The following is a 27,304-nucleotide window of genomic DNA, read 5'->3' on the forward strand; positions in this document are numbered from 1 at the left end:
GCGGAAGCGCCGCGCGGGTGAGTGGGCGGGGCCATGGCGGCGGGGCCATGGCGGCTGGGGCCGCGGAGCGGTTCCTGGAGCTGCTGCGGGAGGAGCGGGAGGCCGAGCTCGCCGAGAGCAGGTACCGCCGGGCCCGGGGTGGGGAACCTTGCTGACTCGCCCCTCTAGAGCCTGCTGTCACCTATAGCCGCCCCGACCCACCGATCTAGGCGGGGCCTGGGATCGCCCCTGTGGGGTCTGCTGTCGCCTATAGAAACGCAGCTGACACCCACACCGGGGCTGCTGTCACCTTTAGAAACGCTGACAGACATGCCTAAGGGGCTTGCTGTCACCTATAGAAAATCCGGCTGGCTCAGGCCTATAGGACCTCCTGTCACCTGTGGGAAACCTGCTGTTGCCTATAGGAAATGCTGCTGCACTCACTCCTATATAACCAGCACAGCCCAATGGGAAACCCACCCTATAGGGCCTGCTCTAACCTGTGGGAAACCCGGCTGGACTCACCCCTATAGGAGCAGCTCATCACTGCAGGAATGGTGCTTGGACCTTTTAGGGTCAGGCCCACATAGCTCAGTCACTCATAGGACCCAGCAGCACCTTGGGGCTCCCCTTCTCCTCCCCCAGAGCCCGGGGGAGTGCTGGAGCCCTCCTGTCCCTGCGCTCACCCTGAAACCAAACCCCCCCCGACGAGTGCGGGTGGTGGGGCCAGGGAGGCCGTGGCATCGCCAGGTGCCCTGGGCTATGTGGGGCCATGGGGGGGGCGCAGACACCCCCACTTCTCGTGCCAGTGAGACCTGGTTTTACACAGCCCCGAGGACGGAGGGTGACAGGAGACGGGACAAGGTCATTCCGCAGCTGCCTGAAGTTCCCTGGCACTTCAGCTCCTTACAAACCAACCTACAGGAAACAGGCCAAACTGAGGGACTAAAGAAAATAAACCTGGGGGATTTTCTTTTTTGTTTCGACCTATAAAAAAAATAAAGAGCGCCCCCACGACCCCAGGTGAGACTGTGGAGCAAACACAGCTGCTGCAGCACGCTGTGGCCCCAGAGGACAGCAGCCTGCAAAGCTCCTGCCTGCGTTTGTGCCAGGGTCACTTTTGCCTGCAAGGCTGCGCCAGGCCCCCGCTCCTCTTCCCTCTGCAGCCATGTGCGTGGTGTTTGTTAGAGGTTAGTGCAACTTCTTGTAGAAAATAGCAAATCTTCCATTTTAGCACTTATATCTGATAGGAGAAAACTCGGGTTATTGTCTCCTGGGTCATGGGACCTGGGTAACTAGGCTGGTCCTTTCTTTTCATACCCAGACAGGAGAGAGGAAAACACACAGAAACAGATGTCATCTGCAGGCTCTGTGTGCATCGCCTCATTTCCCAAAATAAGCCTGTGGAAGCCAGTCTAGTTACATCACTGCAAAGCGATCATGAACACCAACACTTCAAGAAGCTCATGTCTCTCTTGCCATTGCCCTTCCCCTTTTTCTCCATTTCCTCCCCCTGTCTTTTTCTGGTTCATCTTCTGAAGCTTTAAACCTCACCTTCAGTCCAGCACGTGGTTTTCACACCTGCGTGTGGTTTCCAGGGCCTGGCAGGAAAGCATCTCCCTGAAGGAGCTGCAGCGCAGAGGCGTCTGCTTGCTAAAGCTCCAAGCTGCCAACCAGAGAACCGGCCTCTACGGACGGCTGCTCGTGACGTTTCAGCCTAGAAAATACGATTCAGATGCTGAGCTGCCCTATAACAGCTTCGGGCCTGGTAAGTGATATTCCTGTCGGTGTGAGGTAGGGAAAGAAAGAGATGACCAAGGTCTTTTTCCTAACAGCTTTCTACCGTGATATTTGCAAAGACTGAGAAAGTGATGCAAAAAAGGAAGGGAGAAAGTGTTATGGCTACAGGATGAATCTAGAGTGTAACAGTCTCTTTTTCCCTCAGCTTGTTGCGGACATGTGTGCTGCACCAGGAAATAGTGCCGGTGGTTAAAGAGCTGACTGTCCTCTGCCTGAATCAATAAAAACAAAGCCTTGGTCTTTTGTCATTAAAGATTTTGTGGCATTCTTTGTATAAGGCAAAGTGTTCATTTGTCACGCTTCAATTGCAAAATGGGAAGTGGATTTTCCTTTTCCTTCGCAAGTTACCTTATTTCCTCCCTTCCCTGTACTATTATTTTTAGCAAGGAAGGGGAAGAGGTGAAGTAAGTACCATTATTAGTTGACACGCCTTGTTTTCTGTTGGAAATAAAGGTACTAGAGAAATACAGACTCACCAGCACATCAGCCAGTGCCCTTTTCACTTGTGTCTCACCCCCTGCCACCCCTTCCATGGAAACATGACCAGGGGTGCCAGCACTGTGCTGCTGCTGGTCCCTGAGGAAGGTGAGGACGCGCTCTGCCGTGCTGTAGCCAGCTGCGCAGGCTTGCCCCTCAGAAGAACCTGGGCTTGGCTGTGAAGTAGTTCCAAGTGAGTCTGCAGTACGCCCTCTCTTTTTTCCCTGCAGAGACCCTTCTCTTTTTCTTATGCAATGAGGATATTACCTTGCACTCTCCAAAACTGGTCTATAAGAGAGAAGCTGGCTGCACCAGATAATCTTCTGGTTTAGTTTAGTAAGTTCCTTGGTTTAATTTGCTAGACCACTGAGCTTGCTAAGCAGGTGCATCATGGGGAACCGGGCTGTTTCGAACCCTGGTCGCATGGTGGAACTATCTCAAAGTGTGTTCAAGTACAATTTGTTCATGCATTCATTGTCACCCAGGTCTCCAAGCTGCTGACCTCTGAAATTACGATGACTCATTACAGATTGGGGTCTCAGCCTTGAGAGCATGTGCCAGTGCTCTTCAAAGAGAAAGAACATTGTCCTAGCAGTAAATTGTTCTGGGATGCAAGCATTTTAATGTAAGAGCTGATGGACCTTACAGAGGAAAGCTTCCCATAGTTTATAAATCTGAAATTTAGTCATCAATGAATGAGAGCCCCAGCTAAGTTATAAACTTAGTCAAACATCCTGCTGAGAATCTCCATTTGATCATTACACTATGTGATTTGACTCTCGTCATCTTACAGTGACTGTGAAAAGCTGTAGTGGGTCCTTAAAAATCTCTGTCTTGGTTCTGCTGACTGGCACATAGCAGTTATTTGGGAGGTACATACTGTCATGCAGACTCCTTGGCTATTATTAAAAAATAAAATGGATGTAAAATGATTTGCCTGAGAGTTCAGAGAAGTCACGTTCTCCCAAGGTCTATGTGAACACACGGTGGCTTTCCCAGCAGCTCTGGCTGTGGGGAGCACTGCTGGTCTCCACCCCATGACCTGTGGAGGTATAAAGACGGCTGGTTAGTTGCTGTCTGGTGTCTTCTCACTGCTAATTGTCCTTTTGCTCCCTCTTGCTGCATGTTCTCTGTCAGCTAAGAGGAGGAGATTCTCCTTCATTATGGGCTTGACACAAATTCTGACCTCAGCAGGAAACACGATGCTCGAGCTGTCTGCATTGGACCGTGCTTGGTTGCTGGTCTCCCCAAAAGACCACCTCTTCAAAATGTTTCCTCTGCTTCATACTCTCGCTTCAAACTTGTCTTTGCAGGGGACGTTGTGGGCCTTTACGATTCAGCTGGCCAGGGTGAACAGCTCTCCACCGGCATCGTAACACGTGTCACCTCCAAAGCAGTGACTGTTGCCTTTGAGGAGTCTCGAGATGGCATGCTGAGCTTGGACCACGAGAGCTCTTACCGCCTGCTGAAATTAGCCAACGATGTCACCTACAACAGGCTGAAAAAGTAAGGGCCATGGGATTGCAGTTTACTGCTCAGGAGTGCAAAAGCCAATAGAAAATTGCCAAGTTTATTCTGGGAAAGCTCTTCTGACACATCTCAGTTTACTTCACTAGGCTTGGCTTCTCTCCTTCCCTATCTTACTCCTCTTACTCCTATAGCAGCTCCGCTTAGGGGAGGTGTCCACCTTTTGGATGTGCATTTCTTTTTCTGCTAACTACCGAGGGAATCCATACTGAGATAGCTCAACTGGATCTCTTATGCTACAGTGTTTATCTACCCAAGTTTATCTACCTGCTGGCTGGTATGGTCCTGCTCTTCCCTCCTCTCCCACCTCACATCCCACAAATTTTGGTCCCATGTTGTATCACCTTTGGTACTCACTGGATTCCGTGCAGAGCCTTTTCCATCCTGACAGGAGAAGTGAATAGCTCCGATGAATTAATGTGCTGAGAAGGCTCAGCACAGGGTCTGCCTGTATCAAACAGGAGTAACAGCAGAAAGTGGAAGTCTGACCAGCATAAGGGATGCATGTGTGTGAGAGTTGGGGGGATGCAGCAATTAGGATTAGTCTGTTGTGGAGTAACATTTTTCAGCCTTGGAAGAGTTGAATCTGTGCCTGTTGTCTTTGTCACTGGGCCCTGAGGTGCGCAGGAGTCTCTGAAGGAATTCACATTCTGTGTGTAACTTGGTTATTTTCTTCTTTAACAGAGCTTTAAATGCACTAAAGCAGTATCATGGTGGTCCAGCCTCTGACCTGATCGACGTCCTCTTCTTTTCTTCTGATCCAAGCGCATTCAGTGAAACAAGTAAGAATGCTTCTTTATAAGATTTTATACCAGACTGATGGCATTTTATACCTGAACTGATCTTTCTAGAAAAATCTTCTGCACCCCTAGGGTCAGACCCCTGGACCTTCACAGCCAAGCACATGCACTGAGACCGCTACTGGTTTTAGTCTGCCTTGGTATGTGAAGCTGAGAGTTATGCAGTTGGAGAGCTCTTGAAGGTGGACTGTCGAGAGCAGCAATGTTGCTGCTCTCATGCCAGTTCTAAGCAAAGATACAGAAAATTATTGTGGGGGACGGGGAAGGGGGACAAATCTTCACTCTCCAGAGCCATCAGTGAGGCCTCAAGTTCCCTACCCACAGGATAAGGGCTCCGCACCCCATCCTTGCCCAGTTAGGAGGATGGTTACCTCTTCAGACATCACATCTGGCAGAGGCAGAGCACCAGAGCCCCCAGTGATGACTCTGCAGTCATCTTCCACACTGTGCTGCCATTACTCCTCTCCCAGTCCTCCAGATGCTGTCTCTGGGGCTGACTGGCTGAGAAGGGTGCTTGTGGTCTCCTAGTTTGAGGCTTTGAAATTGCCCACGGGAACACAAATAACTCTGATCTTTGCAAAGTTTTTATCCACACCAAACATGCAACTTTGCCCCAGGAAAGACCCGAGTACTGACTGTGAGTAATGAGTGGTGTTAGAACTGGGAGCATTGAACACTTACTTTTCATACTGGTTTATGGGTCACTGAACACAGTTCGCTTATGTAAAGACCTTTGTCATTGCTGGAAGAGAGACTTCAGCTAGCTAATGCTTGCTTTTCTCAAAGTGTACCAGGTGAAGCTGAACTCTGGCATAAAACAGGCAGGATTTGTGATGGGGGAAGTCGTTTGCACACATTCATGAGTCTGAAATTCAATTTAGTTTGAGGCATTTCTTACTTGCTTCCTGCCCCAACCCTATCTATAAACTTCAAAGATCAGAAGCTGCCAGTGCTGCTTCTGTGCTGAAAATCCAATAACTCAGACTTCATGGAAATTAAGTGGCTGCGGAACTACTGCAGTTTGAAACAGCATGGGAACACTTGTATTTTTATTTTTACAGCCTTCTGATTGTGTTCAGTCAAGTTGGAGACGTGCAGGCTGCTTTGATTTCATCAAATGCTTAAAGCCTCACAACTTGTTTTTACCAACAGCTGCCAAAAAAAAAATTGCATATAAGTAGAATCCCCTATTACTCAGATCTTCTTTGATGTGAGTGTTTTGAAAAATGAAAGGTGAAATTACACAGCTTACCCTTTCAGAGAAACCATGGGGAAACCAAAGCCTCTGATCAGCAGAATATCTGAGTGCTCGGCAACCGCTAATGAATGTTATCCCTTAACAGAAGGGAAATATCATCTGGGCTGCAAAAATCAGGGAATGAAGGCAGAGGGTGGCTTACGATGCCTCACAGAGCACTCGGGTCCCTCCTCTCGGCGCACAGCAGCGTGCCGCAGGTGACGCCGTCCACCCCTGCTTGGCTCCTTGCTGGCCAGGCTTCTGTTGAGTTTCCTCCCCACCACAGCTCCTTGCGCTCTGTGCTCGCTGCTGCAGCTTTCTCTTCCTTTGATTGCTGTACCTGGTTGTCCACAGCGGCTCGCCCTTTTCACATACACACTCCCACTCCTTTCTGGGCTCTGCTCCCTGCAGTGTACCTTCAGGCTAGGCTTCTGATACGATATACCAAGGACGAAGAATTAATGTTAGTGTGAGTCATATCTCTGTAGTTCTAAGCGTTGAGCCTAATCTGAGTCAAACCTCTTAGCCTTTTGGCTACCTAGGGACCTTGGTGCACTCAGGTTTTTAATATTAGATAAAAGAATTAAATTTTAATGAACTAACTTTCTTAGCAGCTTCAACTCTGCTTTTTCCCTTGTGGTAGCAGAACTGCCTCTCTAATGAAGGAAAATTCCTTTTTACCAAATTGCTCATATGTGCCAAACTCAGCACAGAGATGAATCCTCAGTACTGAAAATACTGACTGATAGAAACATTCAGCCACACTCAAACAGACAGAGGAGGTGCAGTCTGAGAAGGCAGCATATCACCTGAGAAAGGCAAAATGCTCTGGCAGGGTGGAAAGGCCTTCCATTTACCTTCACACTTTATAGCTCCTTTCTCCCCAACTAGAAGGATGTTATACAAGCCAGGGATTAGATAATAATGATTGTAACTTTAAATAGGTCCTGCAAAGTGCCTTAGAGTGGCAGCTTCCCCTGAGCTGAAGGGGAGGGCACTCAGCAGCCGGCTGGATAAATCCTGTCTCTTACATGATGGCACATGCAGTTCCCCAGGGGTCCCCTACACCACAGGACACAGGGATGTGTCATTGCAAATAGTACAGAAACTGGCAGATGTGTGAGCTGCCTGCAGAAGGTGGAAAGTGTTTCCCAGGTACGTGCTGTGACATGGAAGGATAGAAAAACCTCACAGCGTTTCAGGCTGCTTCTCCTCCATGACACAGTATCTCCTTTCATGACCAAGCACCTTTTAGCCTGGTTTCTCAGGGCGATGCTTCCCTCTGTCTGTCTCATCCCATCCATTATCTGATTTGAAACGAAGCCATCAGAAATCTCAGAGTTAATAAGTTCTGTAGATCTCAAAGCTGACTGTCTAGACACACATCTATATTAATGCCATTCCAGGATGCAATATAAGTTCCACTTCAATCAGAAGCCCAGAAAGCCAGAGATAGGAGTGAGACCATATAAACACCTGTCCAGAGAAAAAGCTGGCACTGACATTTGCAATAGGAAAGGAAGAGAGGCTTTTGACCCTAAGAAGCCTGAAATTAGTTTGTACCAGCCTTCTCAACCCATGGTCTTTATAGGCACGAGGAGATCTCACACCACTGCTACTGCAAGATTCTTGGGTTGCCCCCCTGGGTCTAGCCAGAATTGTCTGGGCTCAGGGCTGAGCAGGGCCAGACCTGAGAAGTGTTTTGGGATTTGAACTGCGAGGGACAGCTAGGGGCTTAAGGTTTGATTCAGAAGACTGGTGGCTCCCCATGGGATGGTGAGTGCCAGGGGTGTGTTGGAGGCTGTCTCTCTTACACGAAGGGCACAGCTGAAATGCTGCTAGAGATGAAAAATGTCAGTGCACTCTCACAGGCTCACACCCCTTGCATGGCCAGCAGGATTTTATTCTCTGAAGTCGTGCACTGAACCTGTGCTTTTCATCTCTCCTCCTGAGCTGCTGGGATTGTGTAATAGGCTGAGGCATTACCTATAGCACTGCACATCAAAGCCCAAGTCCTTTCAAAACACTTAAGAATGCAACTCAGGGTAAATATCCTTGGCATAACACAAAAAGACAGGCTGTGGGAAGAATAACCTATGGAGCAGTTGAAAGCAGCATATGAAGGTATCACCACTGGTTAGATGGGATCTGCAGCTAAGAATGGGACTGGTCCCCACCACAAAGCATTTCCACCCCTCACCTTGTTACCCCCAGAAAGATACCAATTGGGTGAGTAAGCTTTCTAAAGGCAAACTGAACTGAAAGGGATTTCTGCTCTTGTCAGACTCTCTGGGAAGCAAAATCCAGAAGTCCACCCATAAGAAATTCTCTGCTTGTCTTTTCCACCATAACCTGCACTTATGGCCCAGAAGCGCTTTGAGCTTTCACACCAGAAATCTAGAAGAAACCTTTCCCTGCTCACAGCTGCTGCCTCACAGCATGTATGCAGGGACCCCTGCACCCATACATCGTGGCGAATGCATAGAGAGGCTTTGCTTGCCAGCAGAGGCCAGCATTGCTCTGCTTGCTGGATGGACACATTCCCTTTTCTTTTAGAAATAAGGTTATGCCTTATTGTAGGCATAACCCTGTGCAATTCACTAATAGCTGCCAGCTCTCTCCTGGAATCGTGGTCCAGAAAAAAGCGAGGGGGTGTTCATCTTTATGCCCAGACACTGGCTGGCTCACATGGTCACATGAAGAGCAAAAGGCATGGCTTGTATCTAATTCTGCCTATTGCTGTAAAAAGACATTTGAAAAGAGAAAGGAAGAAAAAAAAAAGCCTAGTTGAAAGGCAGAGGTGTCCCCAGTAAAAGCCAACCCAGCAGGCAGAGCACTAGGGAAGCACCAGTGATTTCTAGCAAAACTTCTTTGGCTTCTCAGCACAAGCCCAGTGCACGTGACAAGTCACTTGCAAAAATCTTAAATGCTCCTTGTCCCTCTGCCACGCGATACCTCTTGTCATCACAGGGGCCATGAAGAGGCCCTTGGGATCTATGGAGAAAACTAAGCAGTCTGGACAGCTCAGCTGCCAAATGCTTAATAGGGAGAACAGTGAAAGTTCCTTGTTTCAGGCTTACTCACCTGGATTTTGTCCAGCAGTGTTTGGCTGCAGTTTGGTTGTTGTATAGAGGAGCTGGTCGTGGGGTCCAGTTCACTCTTGGTGCCTGTACACACTGATGGTGGGGAACATACCTTGGAAGGTACATTGAGAAGAAAGGCCTCCAGCTCTGGAGAATTTCAGCTTTTCCTCACAGAAGGGACTGTTCCCACCCGTGTTTGGTGCAAAGACCCCTTTCCTGGACTTGAATATCACCCTCCAACCCACTTCTTCATTCAAACTGCTGGTATTGTGCAGAAAAGCGTCTCAGTTCCTGGCCATGTTGTTGGAGGATCGACCTTGATGGCCAAGGCGATTTTTTTTTTCTCAATGCTACACTCCTAAATTGAGTTGTGCATCAGGGGCTGAATTACCTGACCACCAGCGAGACCCATCCCTGCCAGGCCCAAGGATGCAGATTTACATTCACCTCACCATGGCCTGCGTCGGGGGGCTGAGATGGATGGCCTTGGGCAGAGCAGGAGGCAGCGATGCTGAGTTGATGCCACAGGGCTAGAGCTGTGTTAACAGGCATCTTCTGGGAGCATCTGTGCAAATCCTAAACTGAGTGCTTATAGAGAGCTCTTGGGCCAGCCCTGCTGGAGTGGATAAACTGCATTTCTTCAGGTGAACCCACTTAGAGCCCAGCTGGCAGATGAAAAAGAGTTTAGAGCAGCCATAGCATCCCTTGAAAGGCTCTGCCCCCCTCCTCACCACTGATGTGCCCAGCCCAGAACAGAGGCACATTTCCCAACCTGCCCACACAGCAGCTTTTGGCAGTGTGTGATTAAAAGGGAAGAGGGTGTGCATGTGTGTGGAGAAGCCAGTTTCTGATCTCATTCCCTGAGCAAGGAAATATCAATGACTCCTACGTCCCGGCTGTTCCTCATTGTGGGAAATGCCTTTCAGTTTTTAAGCTGGTCTTTCTTTTTTCCCCCAGCCCATGGGATGCTTCCTAATCTTCACTTAGTCATTAGCACATTAACTCAAAAATTATGTATAAAGCAAGAGGCAGGTTAACAGGAAGAAGTATCATCAATCCCATTTCTCTCTTCCTCACCAAGCATCTTTCTAGCAAATGTTATTTGTTTAACCTGGACACCTCATTTAGTTGTGCTGCTTCAAAAGTCAGTGCCAGAGGTTACTCAGGAGTTGCACACAAGTTAACCTGCCTAAACCCAGAAGAAACTTTCATGCTTTTTATCAAGCCCTTTATGCAAAGCTAGTGATAAAGCACATGATGCCCCGCAGGGAACGATGCCCAGAGATTTGTCTTATATAAGCTTTCATGGGAACATTATTTTCGGTAAACCTCAGTGTAATGAGTCATCATCTCTGCTGTAATTAACTTCCATAATGAACAAGGAGATTAGCAGCAGTATTATGGGGGATGAGCATAAACATGGGTTTAAATTAGATAAATCTGGGAGGTAAGAAGCAGCTTGTGAGGATTTGGTCCTCTGCAGTGAAAACAATTTTCTTGTAATGAAATTTACGTATTCTTTTCCCTTTTTTCCTTTCTGATCATTAAAGCTCAAACTAATTTTGGTTTGCATCATTTATATTGCCGGTTTGGATCATTTTCCTGCCTTTCCCTTCAGTTGTTGCTGAACAATACAGGACTGCTCTTTTCTGCTCACAGACACTGTATTTTTTTCTGCTGCTTTTTCATGAGCACTGTGTTGGGTTTGTTAACTGGAATGGGAGTGATTCGTTCCTAAGATCAACTACTTCCTCCCCTCTTTTTATTGAGGGTTTACTAAATACCTGACTCACCTTTAATATACACCCAGAGCACCCTCCAGACCTGGGAGATCCTAAATGCTTGATGTGCTGGCTGGTAAATCTCTCTTCAAATGCTGAAAAGTGTCAGTACAGACTAGCTGTGTTCACAACTGAATGCTTGTTCCTGTAAAATAGCAAGGTAGGAGAGAGGAGAGGGAAGGCACGGATGCAGGATGGGTAGCCTGTTTGTTTCGAAGGCGTAACAAGCCTTGCTTCTACCAGTCTGTGCTCTTTTAGCCACCTAGATGGTACCTTTCTCCCCAAGAATGTTATTATCAAACTGATCTGGGCCAGCTACTGAGAGATGCTTATTTGTATTCATGGATTTGTGCCTCTCAGCAAGCACCCAAGTTAGGGCTGAGGTCGAAGCGACTCTCCTGCTCTCTCCCCAGAGCCTCTAAAGCTTTACAATGACTCGCTGGATGCATCGCAGAGGGACGCTGTCTCCTTCTCACTGGCGCAGAGGGAGCTTGCCATCGTCCATGGACCACCTGGCACAGGGAAGACCACAACACTGGTAGAGATCATCTTGCAAGCTGTACAGCAAGGCCTGAAGGTGAGTATCGGTGACAGGACTGTAGGAACAGCAATCGCCTTGGTTGATTTTTGCAAACTTGCTGGTCTTTGTGGCAGCTGGAGCAGAGCCAGTAACAGCTGTGCTACACTGCGGAGTCTGGGGAGCTTCTCCTACCAAGGCTAGGTGCAAATAGGAGCTGTAAAGCTCAGCTTTGCTATTTATTGAAGACCCTATACTAGTGCTTCAAAGCAAGGTGAGAATTGCCGTTGGTGTCTGGAGGCTGTGGAGATGTCAGTGGTTTATTCCCAATAGATACGTGTTGGTCTCCCTCTCTGCTGGGTGTTTTCCTGCACAGACACTGTTGCTGCAGTGTTTCGCTGTCCTTGGCAGTAACAAGCACTTGGTTTCTCCCCTTGCAGGTCCTGTGCTGTGCCCCTTCCAACGTTGCTGTGGATAATCTGGTGGAAAGGCTGGCTGGCTACAAAGCCCGTGTCCTGCGGCTCGGGCACCCTGCTCGCCTGCTGGAGCCCATCCAGCGGCATTCCCTGGACGCAGTCCTGGCCCGTGGCGACCATGCCGAGATCGTGGCAGATATCAGGAAGGACATCGACCAGGCCTTTGTACGTGTCCCTGCAACATGCCGTGTGGGGGTTACCTGAGTGCCAGCTCTCTGGATTAGCAGAAGCTGATCTGCTAGCCAGGCAAGCTGCTTTGTCTCTAAAACAAAGGAACAACTCCGCCACTTCTTGGGTGTTCTTAGAAGACTATCGCTACAGCCAGGGGCTCTGGGTTGCCCCAAAATCAGTGGCTAGAGGCAAGTCACAGTGACTAGTCCTGAGGTGAGCCACAGGCAGCGGGCACCCAGCCTACACCCTGGCTGAACCTGGTATTTGTGGATTCAGGGCACCATGAGCCCACAGTGATGCTCCCAGCCTGGATCTTACTCTATATAGGGAGGGGTAGAATATTGGTGGGCATGAGCCTCCCTTTTTGGTCAGTCAACAGTTGACAGGCCACTTCAAGGGAGAGAAAAGAAAAGCAGCATAGTGCAGGGGACTAACAGTGACAGCTGGAGATGTGTGTGGTCTGAATTAATCCCATTTACCCCGCTTGGGAGGCATTTAACCCATCCTTGGAGGAAGGGAACTGGGATGCAAGCCTGGCAATTTTAGAATTGGGAAAACTTCCAGCCTGAAGAGGAATCTCAGAGAGCCTCTGTACCAGGGGCTGCCTGAGCCTCCTCAGCGACCTGCCACCAGTGCTCATCTTTATCTGCTGTAGAAGGAGCTGAGGACAGAACTCCTAGCTGAATTCCTCACTGAAGTGGAAAAATCAGTCATTACTGCTGCGTGGGGAGATGCTGCAGTGCCCTGCTCTCCAGATTATGTCTGGCATCGTTCATGCAATCCGCTTCACCAGAGAGCGAGAGAAACATTCACATCATTAATTCACTTCCTAACGAGATGTCTGGCTGTCCTGACACTCCCTCCCACTCTCAGCCACCTCAAGTTGAAAGCAGAGTACACTATAAAAATGCATCCTTAATTTCTTCTTTAACAACCTAATTTTCCTCAACTTAATTTACAAAGTAGCTCTTTTACTTGAGATGATAGGTTTTGATACTAACAAGACTTTCTTCCCCCCTTCCCCCTTCTGGTGGCAGCATTGTCCAGAAGCCATTTTGCAGATATATCCAGCTCAAGAGAGATCCTGTCTCAGAGATGCAGGGGAACATCTTCATGTCATAGTTGCCCAGGTATATTGCCCTGCCCTTCAGTAAGGCACTGCACGTTTACGTTTTTATGCAGACCAAACATGGCTTTGAGCTCCATGAGCATTAATCTGCAGCCACCACTATGGCACCAGTTTCAGTTTTTCCAAACGTGGTTACGCATCATCCAGTGTTTCTGTTGCTGAGCAGTTGAGGAAGTCATTTGGCAGACAGGTTGTTCTTGCACATAACGTAAGGGAAGGAGAGGGCCTCTGAGAGCTGGGCAAAGTCATACTTGTGGCTGAGAGACGAGTTCCTGAAGGAGGTACTTTATCTGCTGGAATGGAGACCTGGTTGTAGTCACAGCTCTACAGTGAGACTTTCTTTATTCTTAATTTATTTTGCATCTTTCTCACTAGTCACTAATTTTCCCTTTCCTCTCATTGGGAGGCACTTTGAGAGGTGGGAGGAGGTTGTTTTTTTCCCCTACTGATTTTCCACAGTAGAAGGGAAATTAGGGAGAAAATAAAGCCTTTAGCACTAAGGTCTGTGTCTGCTTCTTCCCTAGAGGAAGAGGTACATGGTGGCCGGAGATAGGGAGTAGCCACCAAGGCTTGTTCTGCCCTGAAATACCAAACAAAAACCCCAGAGCTAACATACTGCTGCGGTTCAGCTTGTATAGCAATGCTTTGAGCTGCCCACAATCGGGTCTTTCACAGACAATGCACCTGACTCAGCAGCATCTCTTTCTCTCTCTGGGCTGCAGAGAGCTCACCTCTGAGGTCCTGGCCCATCTTTCCCTCATCCTGCCTCAGTTTCTCCCCTGCAATGCCCCCTACTTGCCCCTGTAATAATTTCTTTCTTTGTCCACACCACATTTTGACTCTTCTCACTCCTTCTCTTCCCCTTTACCACCAAACACAGGAGACTAGTAATATAAATCCATGCTCTCTTTGCACATTTTCTACCCCTTTGTGTCTCCTTCCTTCACCTGTTCAAGCTTTCCAAGACATCAGCACCTGGATACTCTTTGCACCAACAAGGGTGCAGTCCCACAGTACCTGAGCAGGAAAGGCAGCGTGGGTCCAGTGTTGTTGAGCAGGGTCAGGCAGCAGCCCAGACCACCAGGCAGGTCCACAGTGATGCGGCAGGTCTGTGATCGACCCAGGAAGGAAGCAGGGCTCAGGGCACAAACCCTATGGCCCAGGCCAGCACCAAGGTCTGGCCTTAAATGCAGCCCCCAGCCCCGTGAGTGTGGGTGGGTGGGCCCCAGCGAGGCAGGTCAGGACAATTAGAGCCTGCTGGCACCCACAGGGTGCTAACGAGGAGTCAGTGGGATCCTGGCCTACAGTGTGCCAAGCACCATCCTTGGGGCTGACTGACAGTGCTCTGGCACCTCGGGGCTGGGCTCCCTGCTCCCTCAGCTGCTGTCCCAGCTGAGAGTCAGTTGGATATTTGCATCTCAGTGTCATCAGCCAACATCAGAGAGCAGGTGCTATTCATTTACTAACTAGATCTTTTTTGGCAGAGCAGACATTAAACTTAGCCCTACTGGCACCATCAGTTTTGCTCTCTAACCTTCCTCTGTTTCTAGCAGAGAGGAAGCGGATGCTAATCTGCTTTGTCCCTTCAGCTTAACGAATATCAGGACTGGCACCCACCCTGTCTTTTTCAGATCAAGCTAAGGAAAAGATGCCTGTGTGATCATGTTATCTGTCTGTGATCCCTCCCCTGTAATTTCTGAGCCCCTCATCCAACTCTGACTACACTTGACAGACATGTAGAGGTTTCATGGGTATTAAGTACCTACAGGCAGAACCAAACCAGGTAGCTGAGTAGAGGGGTGAGACACATGAATGTCTGTCTTAGGGGAAAGGCTGCAATATGAGCTGAACCATGTGAGACACTGGAGAATCCATCCATACAGAGGGTGATTATAGGAACCATCAGGTCTTACTGGTCTGGCTGCTTATAAAAGCTTCTGTCTGCAACCTTTTAGCCTTCTCAAGTCATCAGCCTTCCTTCCAAGGAAATAATCCAAATTTCCATTTGAGAGCGTGGGTATCTTTCTCAAGGAGACTTGCAGTGAACAATAGCTTGGCTGTTGTCTTGTAGCTGCTGGTCTGTAACCGGGGAAGCACTAGCAACCAGTGGTGATGATTTGATGTGTTAGATATATTTAATAGGCATTGCTAAAAAAAGCCATAACCCTGTCTAGATACTTCTCTGAATCATTTACAGCAACTCAGAGACACCTTTTTAAAAATGCAAAGCTGATACTTTGGCTGAACATGGCGCAGTCAACTTGGGGAGCCCTCCTGCTTCAAGGTCACTTGGAGCCAGGGGGTCTCTGCTTCTGAACAACAGAATGAGATGGGAAGTCCCGGTTCCTCACCCAGCAAAGGCACAAGACCCTTCTTCCCATTAAACCTAATCACCATTATACATTAGTCCCTGCTTTGTGCATAGACTGTGCTGCCAGATGGACTGAAGCATCTGACCTCCCTGCTGATCTTTAGGGCACTGGGAAAGTACAGGGCAGAGCAGGAGGGACTGAACAGAGGATTTAAGGACGGGGAGTTACTCTTCAACACTTTATGCTCACAAATCAAGACTATAAAAATGTATAGCCAGAGGAGTTTAAGTATGGATCAACTAAGTCTCAGAAATCACTGTTAGGACCCTGGGTGATGGTGTTACTCCTGATGCTCCTGGATGGTCTGATGGGCAGTGATAGTCTCATTTTGCTGCTTCATGCTCAGAACCTGGGGTTGGATTGATATAGTTCATCTTTCGCATAGACAGACATACTCTTTATGCTTCAAGCAGTGCTGATTGTGGAAGGGGCTTTCTGGCAGGGAGAGAGAAGAGAAGCCAAGGTTTCATGGGGCTGATTATGCTGTATCCAGGATTTTTGGTTATCTGAGAAGCTGAACACATCCATAGGACTAGAAACAGTTTGGTCTATCTTGATTTTTCTATTTTACAGGCAAAAACCAAGAAGGCTCAAGACAAGGGAGAACGGAGCCATTTTCTCAGTGAGATCAAGGCACTGAGAAAGGAGCTGAAGGAACGAGAAGAAGCTGCCATGGCTGCAGCCCTTACCCATGCCAATGTTGTCCTTGCTACAAATACAGGTGCGAGAGCCTCTTTTTCTTTGCAGAATTTTACCTCACTTACCAGGACTCATGTAAACCATATGCCCTGCAATGCAGCATCCTGCCAGGATGGGAGGAAGACTTAGTCTTCCTGCTCCAAGCTCCTGGGAGTTCAGTCAAGTGTGCTGCAAGCTCTCAGACTCCTCCACGGTGGGATTCTCCCTGCTAAACAACATCGCTCTGGCACGTGATGTTGTTTAGCAAAGAATATGAGTCTAGAAGTGCCACCATTGCCCATCTTTGTTAGTTCTGAGTAGGAGCTGAGCTTCCAGTGAGTAAACAAGTGCTGTTGGAAGTGTGCAATCTGCTCATTGATTTCATAAGTCACATGGAATTGCTTTCCTGCTTGGATAATTTCCACGACTGATTGAATACAGCACATGTTTCCATAGCCTGGTCTCAGTCTGCATGGATTTGGTTAGTTCTGTAAGTCACCCAAGGGGTGTAAACAATGTGGAATTTAGGGAACAGTTCCAGGTATTCGTCAGGCAGCACAGGTATGCACATCTGCATGGACAAGTAGGAAAGTAATACCCTTGTGATTGAAGGGGAGCATAAGTGATTAAAGTTTGACATGTGCTAAAGTGTTTTTCTAGATCAGATGTGTAACACTCCAGGGCCCACTTATAATCTTCAGATTTGGTTGCTCAGGGATTATTTGCTGGAGGGAAACACCAATAATTTTAGGTCACACAAAAGAACCTCATGGGGCATTCACAAGTTACTAGTATGAAGGTTAAAGGAAAGGTAAATCCTTCCAGTGCATTATTTGCTGGGAATTGGCCTCCCACTTTTAACTTTGCCTGAAAAAACAGGGGGAGGTTTCCTTTTTTCAGTAAAACTGGTATTTTGTGCTGACCATTGTGTTGATCAGATGTGATTCTCTCCTGGGACTCTGGGGCTTGCTAGCCATTGTAGCAGTGTGTGCAATTCTGCTTCAGCAAAAGGTGGTGGACAAACAAGGGGTTTGGAGTTTGTATTTTCCTCAGTTAAGCAACCTTGGTATTTGTCTGAAACCACATAGTTTGATGGGAATTACTGTTTATGCAAGCCAAACTGCTCTGTTGCTAGGTTCAGCAGAGAGAGAATTTAATCATGGCAACACACAGGGACACCAGTGACCTTTAGTTAATGGAAGTTCGATAAACTCAAGTCAAGCTGCAAGGGAAGAAAACCATCTGCACAGCTGTGTACCACGTTGGTACAGCCTTTTTTAGATAGAAATAACCTTTCCACTTATTTCTTTTCCTTTCACCTTCAGCATGGCAAAATTGCAAAAGTCAAGTTCCAACTCTAAGCCCCTTGTTACCAGAGTGGATTCGTATAGGCTGGAAAAAACGTTTTTAAAGGAAAACACAGTGTCTCAGTTGACAGACTGTGACATCTGAACTGATGCAAAGCTGTAGAGGCAGCAGGATTTACAGCGGCAAAGCAAAATCAGCCCTAATCAGAGCTCCTTTCAGAGCTACACTGCAATAGCACAGGAACTTTTGAAAAAACATTTCTGTGAACGCCATGAATAAAATTCTCCATGTCTGGCATGCTGGCTTCTTAATCCTCCTCTTGTCCTTTCACATCCCGTTTTCTTTTGAACTGCAGCGATATTTTTGATGCCTCTCAAATTCACCATTCTGATCAATGCGAGGATCAATATTGGTTCATGCCTGCATTATAGAAGGACGTGTGTAAGGGTTATTTGTTTCACATTACAAATGGATGTCTGATGTAAAAAAACAGCCCTTGCCATGGCTGCCTGCTTACAGCCTCCTGTGCTTTCCCCTCTCCGGCTGCCACGAGGAAGGACTGAGCAGCACAGCCGGGGTAGCAGGGCAGAGGAGTCAGGGTCTCAACTGATCTCTCCCTCTTGGGGTGTCCCTCGGCGTATCAGGCACGGTGAATGTCAGGGCCATCATCCTTTCAGTTTTTGGTTGGTGTGAAGTTTTGCTTGCATTTGAGGGCAGAAGGGAAGTGGGTGTTCACTAGTGCTTTTGCTCCGCTCCTGCTCCGAGTGAAGTATTCGAGCATATTGTTCTGTTTGTCATCTGGGCTTCGCTTGTTTTCAAAGGCACTTGGAAGCTTTTGGGCCCAGATGCCAGGGCAAAAAGGACAAACAGAAATTGGCAAAACTATTTCTGACATATACGTATAAATGTATACATATTTGGCATGGACTACAGAGCTGAATTTCTAAGCCTCTGTGAAGAAACATTGTTTTACCTGCTTCCCTCAATCACAATTAAAGTATGTGTGGTTTGTTTTAGAAACAGGTTGCTTGCTCTTCTGTGCTCCCCTGCTAAGCTGTGCACCTTCTCCTTTAATTAGGTGCTTCCTCTGATGGCCCACTGAAGCTGCTCCCTGAAAATCACTTTGATCTCGTGGTGATAGATGAGTGTGCTCAGGCCCTGGAAGCCAGTTGCTGGATACCTCTGCTGAAGGCTCCAAAGTGCATCCTGGCCGGGGATCACAAACAGCTTCCCCCCACCATCATCTCTCACAAGTAAGGAGCGGTTTGTTGTCCCAGGTCCTCCTGTTTCTTATGCAGCCAAATGCTTCTGAGTGCCTCACATGTCAAGACAGTTCGTTAATGTGGATTATTGGTATCCCCCGTGAGTTGGGTTTGGTCACGCTGTCAGAGTTACACCAGACCTGTTTTACTGATAGCTTTACTGCTTAAGGTTTAACACAGCTCTGTGTGAGCAGGCTTTCTTATCGCACGGGGCTGTGACAGTTGGTCGTTTTACCTGCTGCTGACTGAGCCACATCATAGCAAAGCGTGTGTAGGCAGCAGGGCGCTGGAGAGTCGCCTTCTGTGCTGATGAGTGCCTGCTGGGCAGCTGCTCCAGGGCTTGCAAGGGGTTTGAGTTTGCAGACAGGAAGAGTAATCCAACGGGCAGCCTTCAGCTGCCTCTGGAGCTGCTGGGAGCTCTCAGGGGTGTGTGCCCCTTGCCTTTGAGGCTCTCGTCCATGAGGGAGCAGAGATATGACCTGCAGGACCCTGCACGCTGGACCAAGTTTTGTAGGAAGAACCCTAGGTGAGTTACCTTGGTAGAGCTGCTAAAGCAAACCTCAGAAACAGAAGGTGATTCTGTACCAGGCCCTGGCCCTTCGCAGTGGGAGAAATTGCTCAGAGAGAGACAGGAAGCTGTCTGCCTTCGAAACACTGCTGTGCTCATTTGGAGAGGTCCTTTAAGCTGCATCAGGGACATGACCCAGCAGTTAGAGTCCCAGCCTTCTCTGAGATCGCCTTCTGCCCTTGTCCCACATTTACTTGGGAGTTGTGTACCCACAACGGAGAGGATCCTCTGCAGAAAAGCAGGGCAGACAAGGAGGGTGAGCGCAGTGAGGCAGGAAGAATGGGCAGAAACTCACGCCAAACTGTGGTTCAGGGAGATCTGTCCCACAGGGGATGTCAGAGGCATCTCTGCAGCATCATGGAAAGAGCTCTGCTCAAAAAGCTTTGGTAACAACACGGGGCCCTTCCCTCTCACTGCCGTGGCCTCTGCAAGGGGCACGTGCTGCCGAGATTCACAGCAGATAAACAGCACGAATTCAGAGGGCGCTGTCCTGGCTGGTACTGCTGGGGGATTGATGGTTGCTTTCTGTCTGCTCGTCCGCATCCTTCCATCACTCACCCAAAACACACCTCAGCTCCAAAGAATTCAATACATTGAGCTTGCGTTGTTTGCTTTGGTCTTGCTCTTTAGTGAGGAGTACTTACGCTATGTACTACTATTGGATTACACAAAATTGTGTATATATTGACAGATGTTTTTTCCTGAGAGTCATGTCATCAACAGAGATATTTTTCCGATTCCACTTGCTTAGCAACACTGTGTTTGAATTCTTTGTTTTCTCTTTGTTATGCAAAGTAATTTTCAGAGTGGTTAGAAAAGTTATTCAAAAAACAGTTTAAAACAATCACATCAGCCATTCAAAGTAGTAAAATGGTAAGCAAATAGAAGGTGAACAAAACAGAGGCACAAGTTCTGTTTTCACTGGCCACTATTTATGTATAAACTTCAAAATGTTTGTTTTTAAGAAAGATGATCTGTTTTTCTACATGAGGTTTCCTTGACCCTGGCAAGAATGGCCTGGTTTACCTCCTCTTTGCTGACTGCACGCTCTGGAGAGTGAATTCAGGCTCATACCCAGTTTAATCCAAGTCTTGTCTTCTCTTTATTAAATTCTGCTTCTGTGGTTCCACATTTTTTTGTTTAATGTATTAATTTGGGAGTTGGCCCACCAAGATGCTGCATTATCACACACACCACAGTGATTATAAAACCTCACAATACCTACAACACGTGTATTAAGAACAATGAGTTTGTGGAAAAGATCTGTGGCTAGCATAAATTGCCTGTGCTTCAAGGGGAATAGTCCAAATAGTACTGGGGAGCCTTTAGGTAGTTTAAAATATAAATGTGCACATGTTTATCTAGCTCTGGAACTACTGAACCGTCATTGTACAGAAGCAGAGAAACCGGGTTGACATCAAACACTCTCTCCTGCTTCCAAAAAATAATGAGCAAGATACATATCTATAATCTCACTTGAATTTTGAAGAAGGGAAATGAAAAATCCAAGAGAGGCAGCGGCTCCCAGCAGGTGGCTAAGAGATGGCACAAATAACGTTAAGGCTCTGTATCATTCTGCTGTTATCAGATGGACCAATGCTTGTTGTTTTGCAGATCTTAGCAGGTGATAAGCGCGCTCCTCCACTGTCTGGTGGACATGTCTAGGCTGGTGAACTGCAAAACACCAGTCCAGACCCCCCTACCCTTCTCGTCTCTCTGTTTATTTACCGTGAGTTTGCAGGCTGTGTCTCTGTGCCTAGGTTTTCCCCCTCTGTAAATTGGGAGTAGATAATTTCACCTCTATGCAGAAGCCACCTGGCTAGCCAAGGCTGGAAGTGCACTTGCTCATATCTTGGGCTCCTGCCACAGCATTGCTGATTTACAAGATCAGAAGCTTTAGGTGGATGAAAATGCTCACCAATCAGTCACAGTGGTCCCCAGGCAGGAACTATGTGCCAGTGAGGCAGACAGGGATGCTCAGGCCCAGGAATAGAGCCTAAAGACTTATTTTTCCCCAAGGCTGTCAGATGAAGGGCAAAACATAGTAGAAAAAACAACTCTGTTACTATGGGTGAACGGGTCTAACGCTCAACTAATGTCAGTTTTGGCCCCTCTTTGAAATGAAACAGATTTTCTTCAGAAGAGCTCCAAAAACATTATACCACCTGCCCAGCTGCTTGCTTCTGCTCTGTCACGATGGCTGATGCCAGGAGCCTTTGCTGGTACTGTGTCCTGGAGCCAACAGCAAAAAGCTCCTCACTGGTAGGACCCATCTGCTGCAGATCTCCTGGATCACCTCCTGGTCCTGCTTGAGGAGCTGTGCTTTTCTCTCCCTCAGTCTTGAGTTCATTTGGCTTTGCTGTGGAAAGCTGCCACTAGTTTTACATCTCTCCTGTGGTCACAGCTGATCATAATGTCCTCTTTCTCCATCAGAAACACTGTTTTGCTCCTTAGATCCTATGGGTATGACTTGGACCAAGCTTTTTGTCCTTGCTGTTCCCATTGTTTTTCTTCAAGAGCAGCTTGACAGTTTTGTTGTGCATTTTGCATGTTTTCTTTCCATGTTTTTAAAATCCCAGCTGCAGAGAGAACTGGTCGTTGTAAAATTAAGAGAGTGTGGGTAGAAGCCAGATCTTCTGGCTCTTCAACCTTGTCAGGGTTACCAACTGTGCAGGCAAGTCAGCTGTTAGGTCAGCTCCCACCTCTTGTGGGGTAATCCCTTTTGGACGAGAAACCGTAGGGATGTTTAAACACTGTGTCACTCTATGCCCTTCCTAAAGTTCAACAGATTTAAAATAAAATAGGGCAGAGAGAATGTGTGTCTGAATCAATAGTGTTAACAGATTTATATCTCAGCCTGGCTTACCAGTAAATTATGATCTGAAAAGCTTGCTACATTAAACAAAATATATTGCTCGAGGCATCAGCAGGTCCGTGACCCCAGTGGTGGTCGGCCACCAGTCACCAGAGCTCAGCCTCGCAGACAGCTGCCTTTTGGAAGACAAAGTGCAAAAAGCCAAGCAGACTTCAGCTTATTTGGAAGAATTATGGGCTGTGCTCTCAAATGCTGCAGCTCTCCAGGCAGGTCTCTCTGGTTTAGCCCAAAAGGCAAAGTGCTACGATGCTGCTGCCTGTGCCAGCCGGCAGTCTTTCAGTTCCCCGAGTAACTCTTGAAACCTATTAGCTAACGTGAAGCAAATCCATCAAAGTACGAATGTCTGGGAGGTCTTCAGCTCCAAAGAAATAGATACCAAAGCCAAGACCTGAGTTTGTTCCTGCAGTCAGGGGAAAGCCACCATATGAACTCAACCAGAGTGGTGGCTAGAAGAGAAGCCACACAGGAGGTCACCAGAGAAAAGCCAGCTTTTTACATTTGTTATTAAAGTACGTTAGTTTAGCACTGGAAAACTCTAGCTAGTATCCTGATGTGTTACACAGGGTGTATATAATGAGAAATGGTCCCTGTTACGATTTGAATAAACAGCATGAAGGGGGAAGAATGATTACTCACCCCATTTCATCCCATATCATACAGGAAACGTTGAATCTGCAAAGGGTTTAAATAGCACAATGCAGAGTATTGGTCATGTAGAAAATACATGGGATGACACGTGTTATCCTGGTACAAAGCAAAAACTGCCTAATGATGAAAGAAAAGAGTTTCTTTCTTGTTTAGTGAAACTCCCCAGCCAGCCTGTTCTGGAAAAGATGCACAGGGAGGTCCAGCTACAGCAGCTGACAGTTTGACTCAATAGCCTCCTAATTAAATGCAAAAGCTAACAAATTTTGATCAGTTAGAACAACTTATTTTGAGAAATCCAATTACTTTTCAGATAAATGCCTTTTAAAATTATTAGCTCTTTTCCTTACAGATCCACACTCTGGCCTTGTTTTTAATTGCTGCCCGGGTAAAAGCATTTGCTGCATTGAACAAGGCCCATAACACAGCTTTCATCTTTACAGCACTGTCCCCCTGCCGGATGCAAATAAAGCAGACTCTGGAGAGCACGGCTTTGCACTTTTCACAGTCCCTGCAGGCTATGAAATGCCACACAAAGGCAGATTCCTTCTAACTCCATCTTGTTAGGTATTTCCAGAGATCTAATTAAGGCACCGAATCACCTGCTGTCTCCTCTTTGGTTAATGGAAAATGATAAGCTATTTCCAGGGATGATTCATGCAGAAGACTCAAACCCTTCCGCCTACCTTCCCCTTCTCCTCCATTGATGACAGCAGACCTGAAGTGGGTGGACTCCTATTTTCAGGGTCTCAGAGAAGGGTCTAAAGTTAGCTGGGATGAATCTGGGCTGCCAGAAGGATCGTCTGTTACTACGGGATGTGAAGTCAGTGCTGTTTAACAGCAGCTTCCTGCTTCAACAAGAATACTTTGATGCTTTGTAGGAGCCATACTGCAATGTGAGCAGACAGCTAGGCTTCCACACAGCTTCTGCTCAGCTCGGGGAGCCGGGGCCTGTCTGGTAGAACTGCCTTCTTGTTACCTGCTTTTTCCCCCATGGATTCAGCATTTATCAGTTAGTATCATCAGGCTTTTTTCTCAAGGCAAAGGGAGTTTTGGTGCCCAGTCTGAAGGGTGCTCCTCTTTCTTGCTTTTTGACATAGCTGGAATTATCTCAGGATGCAGAGGGCATCCCCAGACACACCTTAGTACATTCACCTACATCTTGTCCGTGCTGGATGTATTTCTTCTGCAAGACCTCCCAGCAATGGCAAATGCCAGTCCCCTGCTGTTCCTCTCTCAGCAGCCCTCTCCAAAGCTCACGGACATCAGCTTCAAGCCTCCTGCTGGGTTTTGGCCTGGTCCCAGGGGGCATCTCAATGCCAAGACGCTTTCTGCTGTCTGACAGGAACATTTGTTTTCCTTGTTTTCATTTTAGTCCTCATTCCATCCTTTTCTGACATCCTAATTAATTTGTCTCCACATCAGGGCTTTGATTTATTAATTTGTTTTTACACTCTTCAGATATCTTCAGACACTTATCAGACCTCTTGCTCTCAACTGGTTTCTTAGGCAAGCACGGAATATTTTGCCGTCTTGTTTGTTAGCAGTCAGTCTGGACGTCTCCACCATCCCAACTCCATGTGCTAGTCCCCCATGCTCAGTAGTTTCCGGATTTGCACATCAGGTCCAAATGGATTTCCTTTGCTTTGTCACTGCAGAGCAAGTGTCAGGTTTTCTCTGGTAACATCCACAGCCAGAAAGAACAAACTACCCTCCTCCATCGTATTTGCAAGGATTAAAGCCTGGGTTTGCCATCCAAGAGCTTAATGCAGAGTTCTTCAGGTAGGAAAACAGTGACATCCTTCTCCAGACTTCGCTGTCTGAATTTGGTGTTGTACAGCAGAGATCAAAGTCACACCAACATCATCTTCTGTCTCTTAGGGAGGACACCAGCCATCCAGAGGATGAATAAGAAAAGCTATAAATGACAGAAGGCACAGCTCCATCCCTCTGTGGGAAACACTTCCCTTTTGTTCCCCCTAGTAGTGGTCAGCGTTGACATCCACATCCACATGGCAAGGTGACTCCTCACACCCGGCCCGTAAAGGATATTTCACACCATGGTGGGCACAAAAGCCTATGAAATAGTTGGTTCTGCTTGGCTGCAGCTATCGCCATTCACATGCAGCATTTCTTCCAAGAGCTGGAGGAGGAAGCCCTGCCTGAAAAGAGCAGCAGGGCCTCATCCTCCCTCCCGGAGACCTCTCCTGGTACCCCCCCACCTCCCTGGGAAGGTGCATTTGAACCAAGTGCAGCCTTTTCCTACCGAGTGAAGCAAGGCAAAAACCAAGTTAGCAGCAACTACTGGCTGCTGGGGGCTTATTTCAGTAATATTAGCTTTCCTAGCTTTACTTTAGGTACTTTAAAGTAGATACACCTGAGCATCTCATGCATGATTCTGTCTGTCCAACCTCCTATCCCAATTTAATTTCTCTAAAGCAATTGATACTTAAAGTTCTGCTCAGTGCTCTTATGATTTTGTTGGCATAGAAATCAACCACTGTAGAAATTAATTGAGCGGTAAAATAATAGGAAATTTATGAACAGGTGAAAAATTCACAAGCAGTTTAATATCCTCATTATTAATTCAACATACAACCTCATGTAGATCCCTGCAGTGGAAACTGTGCTGTTAGTGTAAAGAAAAGCACTATTTCTGAGGCTTGCTGTGAGGCTTAATGCCTCCCCCATGCTTTAGTGTATATCATTACAAGAAATACTTCAGAATTCGTATGATTCTATGAATATTTGTTGGTAAAAAACACCAGGGTTTTCCTGCCAGTTCTGCATGAAAATCAGATTTAGGCTTGCTCTTAAATTTGCAAGAATTTGTGAGCCAAGAAGCGGGGGGAGTAAAGGACAAAAGCAAATGAGAGGTACCTTTGGTTGGTAGGGCTAAGCCTACTGCATCCCTTAAGACTTTGAGAGCCTCCTATTTCGGTGTCCCTCAGGCCTCACTTGCGGTGCCTGATGTGACCACCACAGTCAGCGTCTGGCCCCAGCGAAGGACAGGAGCAGCAGCAGGACACAGTCCCATGGGGTCTGAGCACAATGGGCAGAGCCAGGGGCTGGCAACTGGGTTCATCAACAGCTCCAGCAAGCTGTGAACCGGGTCCAGGGGGTCCTGTCAGGAGGTGGGTGAGAAACAGAGCCGTAATGTGGGTCCAGGATCTGTCTAGAAGATACAGCTAGACAGGATCAAAGCAACTTGCAGCATAGGTCCACGGTCTGTAGATCTCTCCATGCAGGAGCCAGAGCTAGGCCATAACTCAGGCAGGGGCTGAAGGGCCAGTGCTGAGCTTAAATAGGGCCCGTGGGCCGGGGTTGTGGGTCCCAGGTGAGGCTGGGCAGGGCCGTTAAAGCCTCCTGGTGCCCTCTCGGCCCTGAGAGCCACAGCACCTGGGGGTGACTCAATATCTGGCTGGGTTTGCCATTTGCCTGTCAGGAGGAGGTGGCTGGTGGAAGGAACCAGAAGCATTTTTATCTTGGTGATCGTGGTCACGCTCTAGGCAAAGACCAGGTGAGAGGTGGGCTCTGAGTGCCTGGATTCCCCAGTCACGCAGGAGGAAGGGCTGTTCCCAAGGGAATGGCTATGTCAGGTAGCTGCCCGCACCTGAGGGCAGCCAGCTCTGTTAAAACTGCTTCCCCTCCTACTTGTCCAGGAGATCGGCGCTGCCTTTTAGCATGCCCCACGGGGCAGAGCAGAGCTGGGAGGATCAGCTTGTCAGTGCCTTTGCAGGCAGTTGTGAGCCTGGAAGGAGAAAAGCTAATTTCTGGTAACTGGCATGAGCTCCCCAGCCCTATGCCCTGCTCCTTCCCCTCATGCCACCTAATCCCCTTCCCCTCCCGAAAACCCAGCCCGCTTCTGACAGACTGCTTTTCACCCACCCCTGGCTTTCATCCCACGCTCTCAGCTGGGAGCGTAAGGGCCTCTGTAAGTTCACCTGTGCCAGGGCAGCAGCAGCAGCGCTGGGGCCGGGAAGCTGTGCAGGCTTCATGGCCAACCTCAGTGCAGGTCACGATCAGCAGCAAAATGTGCGGCGCAGCTGGAAACCTCTGTTGCATAAAGCACAATGTCCTTATTGCAAACCTGGCAACTCTCCTCCTGGCTTCTGCGCCGGTGTGTGTTGTTCAACGCTCGTTAACGCTACAACAGCCTTTGAAAAAGCAGTGCTGTCTCTGAAGTCCTGCAGTTGCATCCATTCAGAGTTTATGACCTGTTTTTTTCCCCGTGTGCTACATTCTGTGATTTAACAAGAAGGAGGGCTGATGAAACTTGACATCTCGGAAAGATCTACCCTCAATTTTCTCCTCTGCCATTTCAGTGAATTTGCAGTCTCTTGTTATATTTACCAAGTGCCCTGGGGTTAACATGACAGGGCTGGCCAGTACAGCAAACAAGAAGCTTGCTGTGGTGCCATGTAGTAATGTAATGCTTCCCACGGCAGTAATTGGATGCGTGCTGTGCCCCTTAGCCTTGACGGAAATAATTTTCCTGAGATGTTCTCTGTCATCATTTCATCATCTTTGTGCTTGTTCATTGTATTCTGGTAGCAGCCAGAACCCCTCACCATGAACCACAGTATTGTACAAGGCGCTGGACGCACAGCATGAAAAAA

General features: G+C 47.8%; 1 protein-coding gene across 2 annotated transcripts in view; it reads left to right on the plus strand.

The window, feature by feature from the left end:
* The first annotated feature begins 19 nt into the window (after positions 1-19).
* The window catches only part of IGHMBP2 (immunoglobulin mu DNA binding protein 2), a 41,151-nt gene continuing 13,866 nt past the window's right edge, over positions 20-27,304 (plus strand). For both annotated transcript variants that reach the window (XM_032993142.2, XM_042784535.1), the window contains exons 1-8: positions 20-121; positions 1,578-1,747; positions 3,570-3,762; positions 4,468-4,565; positions 11,098-11,261; positions 11,642-11,842; positions 15,923-16,070; positions 18,414-18,588. In XM_032993142.2, coding sequence (XP_032849033.2) covers positions 48-121; positions 1,578-1,747; positions 3,570-3,762; positions 4,468-4,565; positions 11,098-11,261; positions 11,642-11,842; positions 15,923-16,070; positions 18,414-18,588 — 1,223 coding nt within the window. In that variant the 5' untranslated portion in view covers positions 20-47. The remainder of the gene's footprint in view (positions 122-1,577; positions 1,748-3,569; positions 3,763-4,467; positions 4,566-11,097; positions 11,262-11,641; positions 11,843-15,922; positions 16,071-18,413; positions 18,589-27,304) is intronic.

This window comes from Tyto alba, unplaced genomic scaffold (assembly GCF_018691265.1).
Source record: "Tyto alba isolate M040663 unplaced genomic scaffold, T.alba_DEE_v4.0 Super-Scaffold_8, whole genome shotgun sequence".
Lineage (NCBI taxonomy): Eukaryota > Metazoa > Chordata > Aves > Strigiformes > Tytonidae > Tyto > Tyto alba.